Source organism: Megascapheus bottae, chromosome 12, assembly GCF_031878675.1.
Source record: "Megascapheus bottae isolate mThoBot1 chromosome 12, mThoBot2.hap1, whole genome shotgun sequence".
NCBI classification, from domain to species: Eukaryota; Metazoa; Chordata; class Mammalia; order Rodentia; family Geomyidae; genus Megascapheus; species Megascapheus bottae.
In genome coordinates, this window is record NC_143520.1 from 26,889,086 (window position 1) to 26,907,147 (window position 18,062).

Below are 18,062 nucleotides of genomic sequence, written 5' to 3' on the forward strand. Positions count from 1 at the left end.
TGTTATTATTAGAAACAATAGAGGATGAACAGCACAAGGGACTTGCTAAGTATTCTTCCAGAAAACTGAACTCTCAAAGCGCCAACCAATCTCAACCAAGTGCTCAAAATAATGACTTGGTCCACCAAATCATTTGTGGCTTATTTGAAAGGACATATAAAAATGCACTTAAAACATGAGTGAACTCTGGAGATGAATTAAATGATGCTTTGCAACAAGAAAGAATAGAGATTTTGACTCATGGCATTTCACATTATTGTGTTTTGTACTGGCATAAATAAAAAAGGTGGGGTGCCTGGAGTTGGACCTAGTGGTAGTGTCCTTACCTAGCATGCACAAAGACCTGGGTTTGAGTCCTTGGTACCACATATGTAGAAAAAAAAAAAAGCCAGAAGTGGTGCTGAGGTTCAAGGGATAGAGCTGTAGCCTTGAGAAAGTCTAAGGACATGCTCAAACCCTGAGCTCAAGCCCAGGACTGGCAAAAAAAAAAAAAAAAAAAAAAAAAAAAAGGCAACTTCCAGGCCTCCATTTCCTCTGACCTAGGTCAGTGTCTGGCACACACTACGACTCTCACTACATACCTGTTCAATGAATTCATGAGTCGTTTGAGGGAGGTCTAAGGATCCTGTATTTTTGTCTTCCTTTGAATTAGAAATATCAAATGATAGGGCAGGAGAATAATCTGGGTGAGAAGAATTTCAACTAACATGTACAGACTGGCAGGAAAGCCAAGCCCAAAATGCATTAGGGCCTCTCACTGTTCCTTACTAGAGGCAAGTAGCTGTGAACAAAGGCAGCCCATTGTCCCCTATTGGCAGATCTACCCCCTAATAAAGGAATAGGGAAATGTGCTTGCCTTGGGTCTGGTGAATATTGTCGGTTCATTCCTTAGCACCAAGGGGGAAAATTAGCAACTATACTTGGTCACACATGAAAAAATATCTTGCATGGAGACTGCTTCTTAGGAGACCACTGGTTTTGATGAGGTCTTTGTTCACACACAGTGTCCTTCCCTTCTAACTTACATACTTTTGACTCTGTTTCTCTCTGCCTCTCTCTCTGTCCCTGTCTCTCTCTGTCAACCTCTCTGTTCTGTCTCTGTCTCTGTCCCCCCTCTCTCTCCCTTCCCCCTTTCTCTCTCTCCTTCTCCTCTCTCTTCCTCCCTGGGTATTTGCCTCACTCTTTTTTTTTTCTCACTTCTGCAAAGGTAACAGATATGATGCAGAAAGCCCTCTTTGATTTCCTGAAACACAGGTTTGATGGGAGGTGAGACATAGATTCTTTTTGTATTATTTTCTTTTTTACAGACAAGTGTGATAAATTGACTTGTACATCAACAGTTTTTGTGATTGCAGAAGTTCTTTATTTAAAAGTTGACTCAATGTGCTTGGGAAATATACATACATGAAAGATCTCTGAAAATGTTATGTATAGCACTGAATCTCCAATGGAAAATGGGCCTTGAAAAGGAAAACAATTTGTGTTTTATTAAAATGCATGTCTTTGTCTTTATTTTCTCATTTATTAGTGAATTCAGGCCAAATTGATTTCCATAAAATTAATTAAAATGTGTAGTTCTGATCAATATGATGGCTCAAGAGCCCTTCTGGTTAATTTTTTTGAATTGTTTATGTGTATACAAGCATGCATGCATGTGTGTTTGTGTATGTGTGTGTGTAATACAAAGGTATAAGTTTAGAGTACTAAATTGCCTTAAGGGAATACATCAAGAATTTTTTCTATTCTAAGCTTTTCAAGCGCCTGTTATTCAGGAAGTATTACATATTTGAAGCATTTGTTCTGGGTTTGTTTTGTTAGAAATCATCTTGTTTTATAGGTCTGTTTTTGTATGTATCCTGCTATGAATCATCATCAATGTGACCCAGCTCTTCATATAGTAACCACCACAGAAAAAACACCTAATATTCTCAGATGTAAAGGAAATTTAAATGATGTACATTGAGAAATCTAAGTAAATGTTTCCATTGTATTTTCTTCAGTTAGATTAAAAAATCTTTAAATGTTTTCAGGTATCTTTTAATTCATATAATATTTTAAGAGAAACCCAATAATGTTTTAAGTACAAATTATATAGATATATGCATACATATATATACATATGTCAAAAGAAAAGAATTCTGAATTGTGTTAAAATACAGTTGCCACAGTTGCTTTTATTAACAAACTCCAAATGTGTAATGAACACAATGGAAGCTTATTATTGCTCACTTAGCAATCTGAGACAAGTGTTCCTCTCTGCGAAGGATAATAAAATAGGGGGAGGGAAAAATAGGACTAAAATTTTGCTCCTTCTGCCATTTGTGGCTGTTAGCCTGGGGTCTTCTCTCCACTCAAGCAACTGAGCAAAGGAGCAAGCAAGGGCTGGAAATAGTGCACATCTTTTCTTATATTTCATTGATTAGAACTAGGTCATATGATCATACCTAATTTCAAAGGAATCTGGGAAGTAGTTTAGCTAAATATCTAGGAGGAACAGAAATAAATTGTGTTGAATAACCATCTTCGGTAGTTATCTTGTGGGCACAAAGGGACCTTCAAGAAGAACTTGACTATCCAAGTTCTTTTTTTTTCTTTTTAATGAAAGAAGCCTGGTTGAGAACTAAGTAGTTTTTTAAAAAAAATGCTCCATGCTAGAAAATTATCATTGTAAGGAAACATGAAGTTCTTTAATTCTAATTTCACCATTACTATTAACCACAATCAGATTACCTGCTTTTGTTTGCAACTTCTGGCTACTGGAAATTCACTTCCTATAGGTTCATTACAAGAAACAGCCCAAACCCTGACTTTAGTAACGATCTTGTTTTGTCCTCTTTGACCTGGGACATAACCCAGACCCTCATTTATCTTTTCATGCCTTAAAAGCAGCTCACATACACAGGCCCAGGCTTCTGTTTTAGTTTCACCTGTGCAGTTTCTTCAGCTGTAGACAGCCACTTATTTAAACCTGAAGTGTGCACTGAAGGCTGTTCTGAATGATCCCCCATACTGTGGCTCCAGGACAGCCATTGATTTGAACATCATAGCCAACAAGTGTGTTAGATTGTTTTGGCCCACACATAGCAGACCTATAAATGTTTTTAAAGATAGGACTGATGGAAAAGAAGCAAGGATTTCAGCTAATTTAGCAAAAGAAAAGTGAATGGTTTAATTACTGGCTTTAAAAAGGAACAATCTGAGGTTTCTTCAATTGTGAGATCCAGAAAGAGGCAACTCATTCCACTGTAGTAGCAAAAAGTTCTTTTGAATCAAGTAGAATCACCTGTACGAGTCAGTGAACACATGCTATTGAAGTTAGTTTTACTAGAAAGAGAATTATAATTTTAATGCCAAGTATTCATGGCATCTGGTAACATAATATGCCAAGGAAACTAGAGGGAAAAAAATCCAGCAGCAGCAAATATAGTAGCTGGAGAGAGAGACAGATTTGAAGAGATCTGAAATACAAACATAACTAGAGGCAAGTAGATATTAGATGTGAGGATAAGAGAATGCTTTTAAATAATGTAAGGCCAGGCAGCAGAGTAGACAGTGAATTTGTTAGTGAATGTATATGTGCATATCTGGGAAAGATGAAGAGATTGTCTTGTAGCTTACTCCTGACTCCTGTCTCCTGCATGGGCAGTTAGCCTTATGCTTTGAGATATAACAATCTGCTGCCTTGTGTTTTGGCAGTTAATGAAAGGAGAAAAAACAAAACACATTCTTTAATTGAAGCCAGCCAAGAGAACAAGTACATGGAAAGCTTTCGTTTAGAAACAGAGCATAAACAAGATGTCTAATGGAAGAACCTACTCAGTTTTTCATTGGCTATGAATGTAGTGTTAGGAAAAATAGAAGTCCTATTTATTTTTCAGAGAGAACAAAGAAGAGATCCATGGATCAGCACACTTTCTAATTTGATGTTACCTTTCAGGTTTTGTTTAGAATTAATTCAGTGAAGCAAAGTTCAAATGTTTGCCTTTTCCCAAATCATAAATTTGGGTGACCTTCTATGCCACCTTCAAAATGGTTTGAGTCCATCTAGATCTATTTAATTATAATGATTTTACTGCAGTAGCTGCTATTGTAAAGCCCACCGGCTAAGAGGTTTCTGCAGGGTGCTCTATGCATGTGAATATCCACTGTAGTGAGGGTAATTGCATAAAGACCATAACCAAAATGGGCCCAGCACTCAGCCTGATTGAGGACATTGGATGTCCTATGGAGAGAAACTACTCTCTTCATAGCATACCACATGGGCAGGAGAATACAGCTATTTTAGCTGGTTGAGTCTAATATTCTGACATCAACCAGCAAGCACTCAAAGCAATTAGCATTTGGTGACCAATGCAAATCACTTCAAATCCCCCCAAAGCCATTACTTTAGACTTTTTGACAGCTATATTAATCAGTTTTCTGGCACTTATCAGATTTTTTGTAGCCCATGTAATCATGAGTTAAAACCATGAAACCTAAAGGAGTAGGAACATGACAAAAACAAAAAAAGGAGGGAGGGGAAGTGGTGCTGAAGCTCAAGGAACAGGGTGGTAGGTAGCCTTGAGCTGAAGAGCTCAGGGACAACACCCAGGCCCAGAGTTCAAGTCCTACAACCATCAGAGAAAAAAAAAGGAGGGAGGGATGTTGAGAAAAAGTTTGAAAGAGGAGTTAAGGGTGCAAGTTGGGGAGATACTCTGCAAGGGTATTATAATAGGTAATAGGATCCATTGATGGTGTCACAATGCAGCCAAGCCTAGAATTCAAACCATTTGCAAATGTGAATGCTTCATAACCAGTTTCATTTGCCTATCATCTCCCTTCACTATTCCCAATTCAAATGGTGCCTTACTCATAGACACACGAGATGATTGAATATTTTTTTGTCAAACTTGAATGTTTAAATTAGTAGATTTTAATGACATTATGTCTGACCTAATTTACTCATCTACAGTTCATAGTAAGCTGCTCACTTTTAAGGATAGTATAAAAGGAAACTCCTTCAAGTTTATGTATCTTTCAGTGTAGACAAGAATAATTACTTAAGAGAGCTCTATTATATTTTTGTTTCTAATGTTGACTCACGAGATACTTATGACAAATCTGCTATCATCATCTTATTAACCAGGATGTGGAGGCCCAAAAGATGATGTGACATGTCCCTGATCATGCAAAGAGCCAGGAAAATCCTCCAGTACTGTGCCTTTCATCCCTGTCCTAGTGACAGTTTACCATTATATTCTTTAAAACACTTCCCTATTAGGGCTTAGAGTTTCTTTTATTATTAAAGTGAATGGGCTTCTTATTAAATGTAGTGAACAAGGAATAGAAAAGCATTTTCTATTATATTACCAATGTGGAAATACTTATTTTTGATGACTATGTCATAGCCAAAAGTACTATTTCCCCATTGAAAAAAAAATCACAGAAAACTAATCACTGCCCATGATGGACTGCTTTGATGAAGACGAATTCCAGCTGGGTGCTGGTGGCTTATTTATCTGATCATACTTATTTGTAAGGGGAAGAATGGGAGGACTTCAAATCAAGGCAGAAAAGTCTATGAAACTCTATTGTAATGGAGAGGAGTTGGATGTGATGATCCATTCCTGTAATTCGGGTAATGCTGGGAAGCTTACAATTGGTGAATCATACACCACATGTGAGTGAGACTCTACCTTAAAAATAACCAGCCCCAAACAGGACTTGAAGACCCCAAAAGGACTTGATGGCTTAGCATCCTCTCATAAGCTCTAGGTACTGAGTTCCAACCTTAATACTGCCAAAAAAAAATTACATTCCAAAGTAGATAAGATACGTTCCAAAGTAGATTAAGCAGCAGTTGGATTTCAGATTTACTGCAATCAGGAATTATTTTTGCTAATTTTCAATAGTGTTCACTGCTATACCCAGTGTGTTGGAGAACTAGATTTCTATTAGTCTTTCAACTTCTGGCCATTAACTATTAATACTGTGCCACAGTTTGTTTTCTGAGAGAACTTTTTAAGAGATTATATCAAACTAAAGACATTTCTTTTGAGAGATAGAAACAGACACCAGAGGAGAGGATAAGTATAGCCAAATAAAGAAGTAGAAATCTATTTTTAAAAAAGCAATTGGTAATGAATGTAGCTGTCGTGCTGGGAGCCTTCTTACAAAAGAAGAGTTTGGGGTTTGATGTCTGATTTTAATGATGGTGAGCATCTTTGCAAGAGAGACTTCCATCTTCTCTTATAGAAGGGTTTCTGTTGTAGAGCTCTGTTTTATATAGATGTATTTTATTAGCAAATAAACTAAGAAAGAGAGCCCCTTTATCTTCTATAGCCTTTCTTCTATTTTTTCTTTGTGCTAGTCCTGGGGCTTGAACTCAGGGCTTGGGTGCAGTCCCTGAGCTTTGGTGCTCAAGGCCAGTGCTCTACCACTTGAGTCATAGCTCTACTTCCATCTTTTCATTGGTTAAATGGAGTTAAACACATCACAGACTTTCCTGCTCAGGCTAGCTTTGAGCCATGATCCTCAAATCTCAGACTCTTGAGAAGCTAGGATTACAGGCCCTCTCTTTTACCTACTTATAACAAATGAAGATTTTTTTCTCTATTTTTAAAAACATTAGTTGTGTTTGAAAATGGCTTTGTAAAACTGCTTTTAGAACTCAGAAAAAAGAAAACCCACAAGTATTTGTATCTATTCACATTTTTAAAAGCCACATACATGAACTGATTGATATAGAGCTAGAAAATTTGGCTTTTCTTGTTGTAGAAACTATTATTCTAAACAGTTGGTAGCTAGAAATGGTAGGGCATGCTTATAATCCCAGCACTTGGAGACTGAGGCAGGAGGATTTCAAGTTCAAGGCCATCCCAGACTTTATAGTGATGCTCCATCTGAAACTAAAAGAAAGCATGTTGAATTATGTCTCTAAGATAAGCAGCATGTCTACAATCACATAGTTGAGTTGTTCTGCAGATTCATAATATTTTTATCCAATAACTTGGATACTTTTTGTCCCAAGACAAACAATAAATCCAGAAACACAATCATAAGAACATGAACCCTATTTAGTAAAGAAAACTAGCTCTCTATGAGATCCCATAGTTCTAAACTAAAGTGGCTGAGTAAAGAGACCCAGGAGTTTGGCCTAGTGGTAGAGTGCTTGCCTAGCATGCACAGAGACCTGAGTTCCGTTCCTCGGTACCACATATATAGAAAAAGCCAGAAGTGGTGCTGTGTCTCAGTGGTAGAGCATTAGCCTTGAGGAAAGCTGAAGAACAGTATTCAGGCCCCGAGTTCAAGCTCCAGGCTGGCAAGAAAAGTGGAGGGGGTGGGTGTCAGAAGTGGGGCTTATCCAGCTTCATTGTGATTTAAAGCTACATCACCTCACAGAGCAAGGCAAAGATCCTGTACTTGCAGTTGATGATTTGGTTTATATAGAGAGCTTTGAGGTTGATCCCCACTCCTCCTTGCTTCACCCCCCAAAGGATTTTGGGCATGAAAAGGAGGGCATACTCACAGAGCATTAACAAGAAGCTGTGCTACTTTCCTTGTCCCCATTTGGAAAATTTTGCCAAGCTGTGAAGATGAGAACTGAGAAAGGCATTGTAACTAGCAGTAACTAGTCCAGAAAGAAAGGCAAGCTTTCTTTCAACAGGGAGATGAGAGTAATCCCAATTTAAAATGGTTTTAAAACTGTAAATTCCAGGTGGTCTGAATGAATAAGTCATATTCACATAGTTCCCTATTTACTACCTTACTCTTTTCTTCTGTACTTACTAAAATTCAGGCACAGTCCTCACATTGCTCTCACCTATAGGGTCTTAGGACTGCCTGCCATATGCGGTTGTATGCAAAGTTTTATGCAAATATACTGAAGAATTCTATGGCTGCAGAAAAATAATTCGTATTTTGCATACTCTTGTCTTCCGGGATCCAAAATGAAGCCTCTCTTTGGAACTGGAGATAAATTAACATTGAAGCATAAAGAATGCAACTTAGCCAACTAACTGATTGTCTTTATGATCAAAATGAAGGGAGTTACCCCATTGGTCAGCAGCCCTGAAATGCTGAGACAGAGCCTTTGTCATTCCTGAAGGTCTTGTTGAAGAGCAAATCAGCTGTGAGTTATGAAGAAACTATTCCTGCTTCCTAGAAAGAACATGGTTTATTCATGTTTTGACTCCCTTCCGGTGTATGCACATTATGAAGGGAAATTTGCAAGGCAAGCCGTAAAGGGGGAAGAACATTTTTATTGGAATAGTTTTTAGTTAAATAGCAAAAATCCTTCCTTCATTTGCTCCACTGGAATTTTAGTACTAGCCAAAGCCTGTTTAAACCACGTGTGGCCAGTGTTTATTATTCTGTGGTCCCATTGTAGTATGTTAAGTGGTTTATTAAGTACTGTGGTTATAAATCATTTGGAGAGCCCCGTAACATTTTAACTGGTTTGATCTGTTTTGTGTTCATATTCATAGGATATCTATAACAAGAGTGACAGCTGACATTTCTCTTGCTAAGAGGTCTGTCCTAAATAATCCTAGCAAGAGAGCAATAATTGAACGTTCAAACACCAGATCCAGCTTAGGTAAGTTGCTCAAATATGGCACTTCTCCAAGATATGCTTTCTGGCTGGAGGCATGTGTTTGTGAATGTCTTTTCTAATTTTCTCCCTGTTCTGAACAGCGAAGTGTGGATAACTGCAGAGATTGTTATCCAGGGACAGGAAATGAGCAGAATCCTGCGGCAGCCAGAGCCCTCTGTCTCCTTTTTCCTTCCCTCCCTCTCTCTTCTCCTCCTCTCTCTCCTTTCTCCCTGTTCCTTCACCCTCTCCCTCCTCTGTCTCTCCCTCTCTCCTTCCCCCCCTCCATCAATTAGCTAATTAGTAGTCTGGTAGGAAGAATCCTCCATGGGTTTGCCTAGCCTGTCACTGACTAACTACGTGAAACCACTCATCCCTACTTCACCTAAGCTTCTCTATGAGGTTAATGATATCTTCGTACCTGAGTCACAGCTGGCGTGAAAGAAAATGAGGTTCTCAGCCTCTTCCTATCTTTAGAAGAGTTAGGAGATGGTGTTCTTACTGTTGCCAGTTGGTAGTACACAGAATAGTCACACCTTTAAGTGGAAATGGTGACCATCATTACTAACAGGCAGGAAGTTTAAACCGTGCTTTCCAAGGGAACTTATCACCATAATAGAGAATAAAAGGTTGTGAGACGGGCTGTGGATAGAACTTAATCAATGCTGCTGATGGCTTGAATTCATCCTCACTCATTCTCCTCAGTCACTCTAGGTAGCTGGGATTCGTTTGAGGGGGTTTTATTTCTTGAAGAAAATTAGATGTGTATGCTTTTCTCGTCCTGGCATCTGTAGTTTCTTTCTTATAATCTAGATACGTGCTAGACCTTACCCTAAGCCTCCTGCCTTGCTATACCCAGTGCTTATGCCAGAGTCCCATTGATTGAACCACTGTTTAACTGTGTACATATTCTCTCCTGTCAAAAACCACATGTAATGTCCTGGCTGGTTCAGAGTAACTAAAGCCCAGGTGATTTTGAGTTGTGCAGACAAGCCAAGAATGCCTTGATGGTTCTTTGCACGAGGATGATTTAGTCTTCATTACTGCCTTTTAAAATTTATTTTATTTTTAGGGTGCTGTACAGAGGGGTTACAACTATATTCATCAGGTAGTGGGTACATTACTTCTTGAACATTGTTACTCCTTCCCATGTTTTTCTCTCACTTCCCTTCCTCCACCCCCTCCCACTTATCTTATTTTTCCCTTCCCATTTTCGAATACACTAATAAACATATATACAGTAAACCAATTATCAAAGTCAGATACAGTAACAACATGAGATAAACCTTAAGGAGAAAAGAAGAAAAAAGAAATAGATAGCTTCATAGTACATTAAGAATATACTGCTTAGAAAATACCATGCATTCAGATTTGCAGTTAAAACATATAGGCTTGTTCTTGGAGAGTCCTGCCCAGAAACTCCTTCAAACCAGTGGCAGTTGAATAAAAACCATAGATGATATTCCTCAACATCCTGATGAAACTTACTATAGAAAAAGTGTAACTTTCTTTTCCAAACTTTGTTCTTAAGAAATTTGTTTCGAATGTTTCTGACATGTCAGCAAAGGGAGGGAATCTCATGTTTATTATTACTAACACATGTAGAATATGATTTTAGAAGAAGCTAGCAAATAACCCTACAAAACCAGTTTCTTTAATAATACCAAGCTACTGCTATTGGATCAGATGGAAAATAAATGATATGTTGATTCTTTGAAGTCATACTTTCAAAAGTATGTATTAGACACGTGGGTTTTATGGAAAATAAGAATTTTTGTTATTATGCAAAGTCCCTCTCCCATTACAGTTACATAATAATCATTAATATTTATGATGCTGAATACCTGTCAATTGTTGTGGTTAAAAAATGAAGAAGGGAGGGGCTGGGAGTTTGGCCTAGTGGTTGAGTGCTTTCCTAGCATGCACAAAGACCCGGGTTTGACTCATCGGTACCACACACATAGAAGAAAAGCCAGAAGTGGTGCTGAGGCTCAAGTGGTAGAGCTCTAGCCTTGAGAAAGTCCAAGGACAGTGCTCAGGCCCTGAGCTCTGGCCTTGAGCAAAGTGTCCAAGAACAGTGCCCAGGCCCTGAGTTCAAGGGCCAGGACTGGCAAAAAAAAAATCATATTAAGTGAAGTAAGCCAGACCCAAAGGAACATAGGCTCAATGGTTTCCCTCATTTGCCAGAATCAGTAGAAACCTTGGACTCTTCTAGCAGAGATTTGCAATAGAGCAAAACCTAGATACATAAAGCCCTACAGTATGACACTAAATGAAAGGACCTCTAAGATATAGAAACAAAAGCCATATAATGAGTGATTGTTGTCCTTAATGTACTATGTTATCTCTCATCTCTTTTGCTGTCCCTTGGTTATCTCATATTGTTACATTATTTCACTTTGTTATCTGATATATTGGATATATGCGTATTTGGTTATTTGAAATTGGATAGGAAAGGGGGGAAAACAAGATGAGAGTGGGGGTGGGGGTGAAGGAAATGGGGACCAAGACATGAGAAAGGGTATCAATGTATATGAAGTAATACACCTTCCATCTGGTGAATGTAATGTAACCCTTCTATTAATTACAATAAAAAACATATGGGAAAAAAAAGAAATTGGAATCAAAAAAAAAAGAATGAAGGTTTTTTTGGTGGCTGATGCTTCAGATAAGCATTAGCTTATCTGAAGTTATACCAAATAAGCAAAGAAAATCATGAGAGATTCTGATGTATGCCCTTTAAATGAGAAAACTTACAGCAAATTATCCTTGCTCAACATTGTGTTTCATAATTTTTCCTACTGTGTGTACTTTAGATGTGCCTAAAACATTATTTTTTAAAATTTTATTGTCAGGATGATGTATAGACAGGTTACAATTACATTCATGAGTTAGGGAGTACATTACTTCTTGAACATTGTTACCCCTTCCCATGTTTTTCTTCTGCCACTTCTCCTTAAACGTTGTTAATTCACAACTGTAGTCATAAAGATAAGTAAAAAAGTGAAACAGAAGTCATCTTTCTGAATATAAAATAGTCTAATTTGCTTTGTATGAGGCCTAACAAATATAGGCCTAAAATATATGATGAGTTTTTAAATTTTAGAAAATAAGAAATTATTTTAGTTATATGTTTTCCTTTTTTAAAAAAAGTGTGATGGCCAGGAGTTTGGCCTAGTGGAGTGCTTTCCTCGCATGCACCAAGACCTGGGTTCGATTCCTTGGTACCACATACATAGAAAAAAAAGCCGGAAGTGGTGCTGAGGCTCAAGTGGTAGAGCTCTAGCCTTGAGAAAATCCAAGGACGGTGTTCAGGCCCTGAGCTTAAGCCTAGGATTGGCAAAAAAAAGCCCAAAAGTGTGATGGTATAGGCATATAATTTCAGCACTTAAGAGGCTATGGATAGAAGATAACAAGTTCAAAGTCAACCTGAGTAGCACAGGAAACCTTGTCTCAAAAGAAAAAAAAAAGCTGGAGAGGCTGGATTGGCATTATAATCAGCCAGATTGATTTGCACCTCACTGAATTACATAATTTTAATAAAAATAGCTTTAGTTGTTTTTTTTTCCCAAAAAGAACAGAGAAGATAGTTATCCCTTGAAAAGCTCCACTGACTGTAGTTCAGTTAGACATGATGATGGACTAGAGGAAACCGGAATAATTGAGTAGGCATATGAACATATACACAACAATGAAAACAAGTGGGTTGTAGAGAATTTTCAAAATCTTATATCTATACAATATTAATATATATATAAAACTTGCTGATATAGAAATACTTCAGTGTAATTTGATTTTTTCCACATATGTTTTTGCTGTTTCCTAAATGTCTTTTCTGACTCCACAGTTAAAATGAAAGTTCTTTAGAATAAAGCAGCATTCAAAAACAGCAAAAAAAAATCACCATATATTAGGCTGAGTGTGTATGTTAGTTTAAGAAGCAAGTCAAAAGAGCTATCTCAAGTTTCTACCAACTGTTGCTTTTTGTACAAAATTCAATCCATTTCTATTATGAAAAAAGATTTAAAATTAGAACAATAAAATTTCAAAAACATTGTGTTTACAGTGTAGATAAACATATCTGAAAGATATTCTATTTCTTTTTTATTAATTTGAAATGGGGTTACGGTTACATTCATGAGAAAGTGAGTACATTGTTTCTCCTTTCCATGATATACAGTATACCAGGTACCAAAGTCAGATACAGCAACAACAGGGGATATGACTTCACATAGTACATTGAAGACAGTATCAACAAGGATAAATCTTTTGTTTCCCTGTCTTGGAGTTCATTTTACTTAGGCTCATCCTGTATGGCCACATGCACTTGGTTTTTGAGCTCTCACACTCCTCTGCTAGGAAAATTCTAGACATAAGTCACTTATTACAAATGAGGGAAACCATAGGGCCTCTATGTTCCTTTGGGTCTGGCTTGCTTCACTTAATATGATTTTCTCTAAATCTTTCCATTTCCTTAATAATGGGGCAATGTCATCCTTTCTGACGGCAGCATAGAATTCCATTTTGTGTAAGGCATTGTATTTCTTTTTAACATAAATTAAAATGGAAATGGCCAGTATCTGTCATTTATTGTTTTTTCTTTTAGCTGAAGTACAAAGTGAAATTGAAAGAATCTTTGAATTGGCAAGGTCTTTGCAGCTGGTTGTTCTGGACGCAGACACCATCAATCACCCAGCACAACTCATAAAGACTTCCTTAGCACCAATTATTGTTCATGTAAAAGTCTCATCTCCAAAGGTAATCAGCTCATCGCTTCCTTAACCATTAGAAGCATATTTCCTTAGAAATATTCTTGGCTTAGTGGACAAGAAGAACATCTTAGTGTGATTCTGTTAATGAGCACATTTGAAAACAATGTTCACATTCTAGGAATTTTGAGATAGCAAATAAAGAATAATTCATTCCTTCAAGGAGCTCTCTGTGCATTGTAGTCCCCAAACAGACAGTTATGTAAAAGCAAGAAAATAAAGGGCAAAATAGAATAAATACTGGCTTTTCCTAGACTTTAGTTTATATCTGGGTAAACTTCTTGGATAATATTAATTCTTGAATTTCCCCAGTGGAGAAAGCATATAATGCAAGGAAAGAATCTTTCTGTATGTTACATTGAATAGCGTACCACTATGAAAGTATCTCACATGGAAATGTTTCAAACCTTAACGTTTGTGTTACTATTGGGCTCTTTTAGGAATGTACTTCCTCAGAGATGAAGCACCATTTGCCATACATCTTTAGGCCACTGGAGAGAGAAAAACCAATGTGAGATAGTCCCAGATGTGGCCTCTTGATTTGAGGGTCCTTTCATTTTTATAAAATGACAATGTTCTAAAAAGTTACTATAAACTAGATACCTCTGGAAACCATTAACAATCAAATTCAGTATACTTAAAATGTACTTTTATTTGTTTATATGGAAATTCAACTGCCTACCAGACCAATAATCTCCTGTCCCTGGTTAGAGAAAGCTCAAAGAAGCTGTGTCTCCTTCTCCCTCCTACGATGTTCTTGTTCTGCCATCTCTACAGGCACTGCTTCTTGAACCTTGGAAATCTTGACCAACGTGGGCTTTTAGGAAATCAGTAGAATACATTAAAATTTCCATGCCCAGCAGAAAGGTCCTTGATCCCCACTAGAGTTCCAGGTTGGATACTTGGTGATAGGGACTCAAGCACCCTCCATTGCAGTGGAGGAAAGATCAGGCCCCTGCTACTGCTCAGTGGCTGTGGTGACCAAAGAGCAGCACAGGACTGTCATAGACCCTTGTGCTCATACACTAGCACTGCTTAGGAAGAAAAAGCCTGGGTTCAGCTTAAGGGAAGAAAGAAGTTAAAGAAGAGAAGTACATATGGCCAAGTGCAGTTACAGTAGTGAGCAGAAGACACAGATAAATACATTGCTGGCTTAGGTGTAGCAATGTACCAAAGTGAATGTTTTGCCTTTTAGATTCACAATCATGAAATAGTCTGGCATGTACAAGTAAACTGGAATGTCCCATTGCTTATTAGCAACAAAAAGAGACACATTAAAAACTGACTTTGATAGTTATCTGCCATGCAGGAATTGAACCAAGATGTTACTCAACAGAATAATATTAAAATTACCCAGTGTAAGTGACTTGGTACAGAGCAGCCTATCTACTTTGTCAGGGCTTTCTGAAACCTCAAAGGGTTTCAAAATCTGGTGTGGGAACCTAATATCCTCCTAAGTCCTTACACTAAGCTAGAACTGGATGAACATATCCAAGCTAACATACAAGCCACTGTAAATGATGACATCATTTTAGAATTTATATAGTGTATGGTTTCTCACATTTTATTTCCCTTTTACTAATCCTCAGGGCTGAGTGGAGCATAAAAAGATCTTTGCTTATTTGGTTTTCCTTTCAACTCATTGACAATGCCTTGGGTTTATGTCTTCTGTCAGGTTTTACAGCGGTTAATTAAATCTAGAGGAAAATCCCAAAGCAAACACTTGAATGTTCAACTGGTGGCAGCTGATAAACTTGCACAATGCCCTCCTGTAAGTAGAACCATTTTTACTCTTCATCATCCTTGATTAGTTAGAAGAGGGAGATTATTTTCTCATTAGTGTTATTCTTTTTACACAGAATTATGGTGACGGGGGTATATTGATGTAAATCTAACGAACTCCTTGGAACAAGCTGGCTGTTGACATGTTGGTGCTCAGGCATCTGTCTGCCTTATATTAAATGAATTAACTGCCTAATGCCTGATTTCCTTCAAGGTTGACTAACTTATAAATACCAGCAAATCACAGAGCGTATAGTATTCAGAAATGTGGTGAGGGGTGTGTGTGTGTGTGTGTGTGTGTGTGTGTGTGTGTGTGTGTGCATGTGTGCTAGTACTGGGGCTTGAACTCAAGGCCTCAGGTTCTTGCTTGGCTTTTTTGTTCAAGGTTGACACTCTGCCACTTAAGCCATACCTCTATTTTAGGCTCTCTGGTGGTCATGGACTTTTCTACCCCAGATGTTGTTGAAGCACCATGATCCTCAGGTCTCAGCCTCCTGAGTAGCTGGGATTGTAGTTGTGAGCCACTAGTGCCCAGCTATATATGGACAGTTGTAAGAAAAGAACAAAATAAAATGTATCAGTTTGACTTCCCTTTAACTTTTCTGCCAGAAGGGTCTGGCAAACATAGAAGATTATGATGTTAAAGGTGAAAAATCATTGGAACTAGAGAAGCCCCATGGTAATAATAGATTAATGGGTCAGAGTTCAATAATGAAAAAGTATTCTTGAGCAACTTTTCTCCTAGTGCCCTTACCAGAGCACAGCTACTGGGTAGGAGGCAGGGGAGGAGACACTGGGCCACAGGGTTACTGGTTGCTTAGTTGCCTTACTGTTTCTGTGCCCAAGGAAATAACTTGTCTTTTTACTCGCTGATTTACTAGTTGTTCTTTTTTTCCCAAATATATATTTGAGTAATGATCATTTATGCCATTTGGAAGCATAAAATTCAACCTAAATATTTCAGAGAGGCAATACCACCTATCTAACAAATGCGCAGATTCAGAGACCACAGAGTTGGATTTGAATACACACTAATTATGCTATCTTGGGCAAATTCCTGCCTTTATGGGGCTGGTATAAGAATTCCAGGAGGGAATATGTGTGGAAGTCTTTAGAACAATGCCTGGCATACAATACATGCTAAGAGTTTCTGTTTCTGTTGTCATTACCAGGCACTCCCTGAACCATGCCATGCTTCATGATTTGGAGTCTGTAAGGACCAGGGCCATTCCTATTCGCAGCTGTACTTCACTGTTTGGTTATGGCAGGCCCATATAATAAATATGTATTGAATGCTTCATGAATGAAAAGATGTGCAAACAAGAGAAGTAATAATGTATCTTCTCATTAGATACATATAATGGGCCAGGCAGAGATGATTTCTAACCCTCATGGTTACCTAATAAAATAGACTACATAATTCACATTTTATACCTGAGGCAAATGAAAACTGATAGCTAATTTTAGATTAGATCTAAAACTATCTGGCTCCACAGCCATTTTTCTCTTCTCCCAATGTCTCTTATCCCCCACCCTCCCCACACACATACCATACCCCAAAGGGGGCTGCACATATACCTAGTTAACTACCCTGCAGATAATTCCCATAGCTTGGATCCTTCTGTGTTAAGAGTTTATTATCACATTGACCCATAAGAGTCCACTTACACGATGAAATATTTAATTTAAGTCCTGCATTACTTTAAAAGAATGTGTCACCTAGCTACTAACCCTATGACCTATCACAGCTGAAGGAAGACAAACACCCTATTATTATTCAGTTTCCCCAAAGCCAAGAGCTGTGCTATCATTTCTAGTGTTAAGTACAATCTGGTAAGGATATTTATATTGGCTTGGTATTCTGGGTAGCAGAACCCAAATGGAAATAGACATGTAGGTGATTTATTGGAGAAAATGCCATTTTATGAGAATGAGTTTATTGATATTACTAATAATTACTAGAAGGGAAATACCTATTTAGGCATGTTAGCTATTAAGAGACTCGATACAAGCTTTACTTCTAAAATGCTAGAGCCAAGAAAAAGACAAATGCATACTTACAATGCTTACAGACAGTACTGTAATCAATTTTAGCACATGTCCCCAGGTCAGGCATCTCCACCAACTGCACTTACTGGGAGGGCAGCTTTGCCCTGTCATTATCTCAGCAGGATAAATACTTCCTTGTTTTGTATCATTTGTTAGGTAATGTGGAATTTTAACCAAGCAATCTACACAAGTGAAAAATTACTTAATACTTGCCATTTTCTAAACATTTTACATTTCATACATAGCATTTCTAATGCTGAAAAGGAATTGTATATTCTTTTGGCATACATAAAGAAATCTTCAGATTATAAAAGCCAGTAGTCATTTACAAATGTATCTGCATTTGTCCCTTTATTTCAAGGCCACAATTATACTTGTCATCCAAAGATTGATCATTATGGTGTCATTTTAGTTCCTTTAGGGAAATTTGCAACTTGCTTCATTAGCCAGCCACTGTATCTTTAGACTAAAAAGTCAGCAGATTTTACTGGCACAAGCCAGTAAAACCATATCACAAAGAAATTAAAGGGAACAGTTTCTGGAAGGAACATCTACAAGAACTGTACAGTGGAATCTTAAATGCTTTGTAGTGATATGAATGACTCCTACAGATTCAGATCAAAACAGAGACTATAAAGATCACCCAATATAGAGTTTCCTAAAGTATGTGTGTTTGCAATTTGGATTCATTGTAATAACAGCAGGCAGTTTGGAAAAAAAGCTCTGAAGCTAAAAACGTTGAAGGAAAAACTTAGGCAAACAAATATCTTGTTTCTTTACTGCAGAAGCCTGACTACGCTAATGTGCATTTGATATTTCCATTAAGCTAGGTAGCATGTACTTCCTCTACAGGGAAACTACAGATCTGCTTTTCCACAGAGCATCCTAGGGGG

General features: G+C 37.7%; 1 protein-coding gene across 5 annotated transcripts in view; it reads left to right on the forward strand.

The window, feature by feature from the left end:
* Nucleotides 1-18,062, forward strand: part of Cacnb4 (calcium voltage-gated channel auxiliary subunit beta 4) — a 244,120-nt gene that overhangs the window by 205,508 nt on the left and 20,550 nt on the right. For all 5 annotated transcript variants that reach the window (XM_090342841.1, XM_090342842.1, XM_090342844.1 and 2 more), the window contains 4 exons: nucleotides 1,208-1,266; nucleotides 8,466-8,575; nucleotides 13,176-13,327; nucleotides 15,014-15,109. In XM_090342841.1, the coding sequence (XP_090198967.1) occupies nucleotides 1,208-1,266; nucleotides 8,466-8,575; nucleotides 13,176-13,327; nucleotides 15,014-15,109 (417 nt within the window). The remainder of the gene's footprint in view (nucleotides 1-1,207; nucleotides 1,267-8,465; nucleotides 8,576-13,175; nucleotides 13,328-15,013; nucleotides 15,110-18,062) is intronic.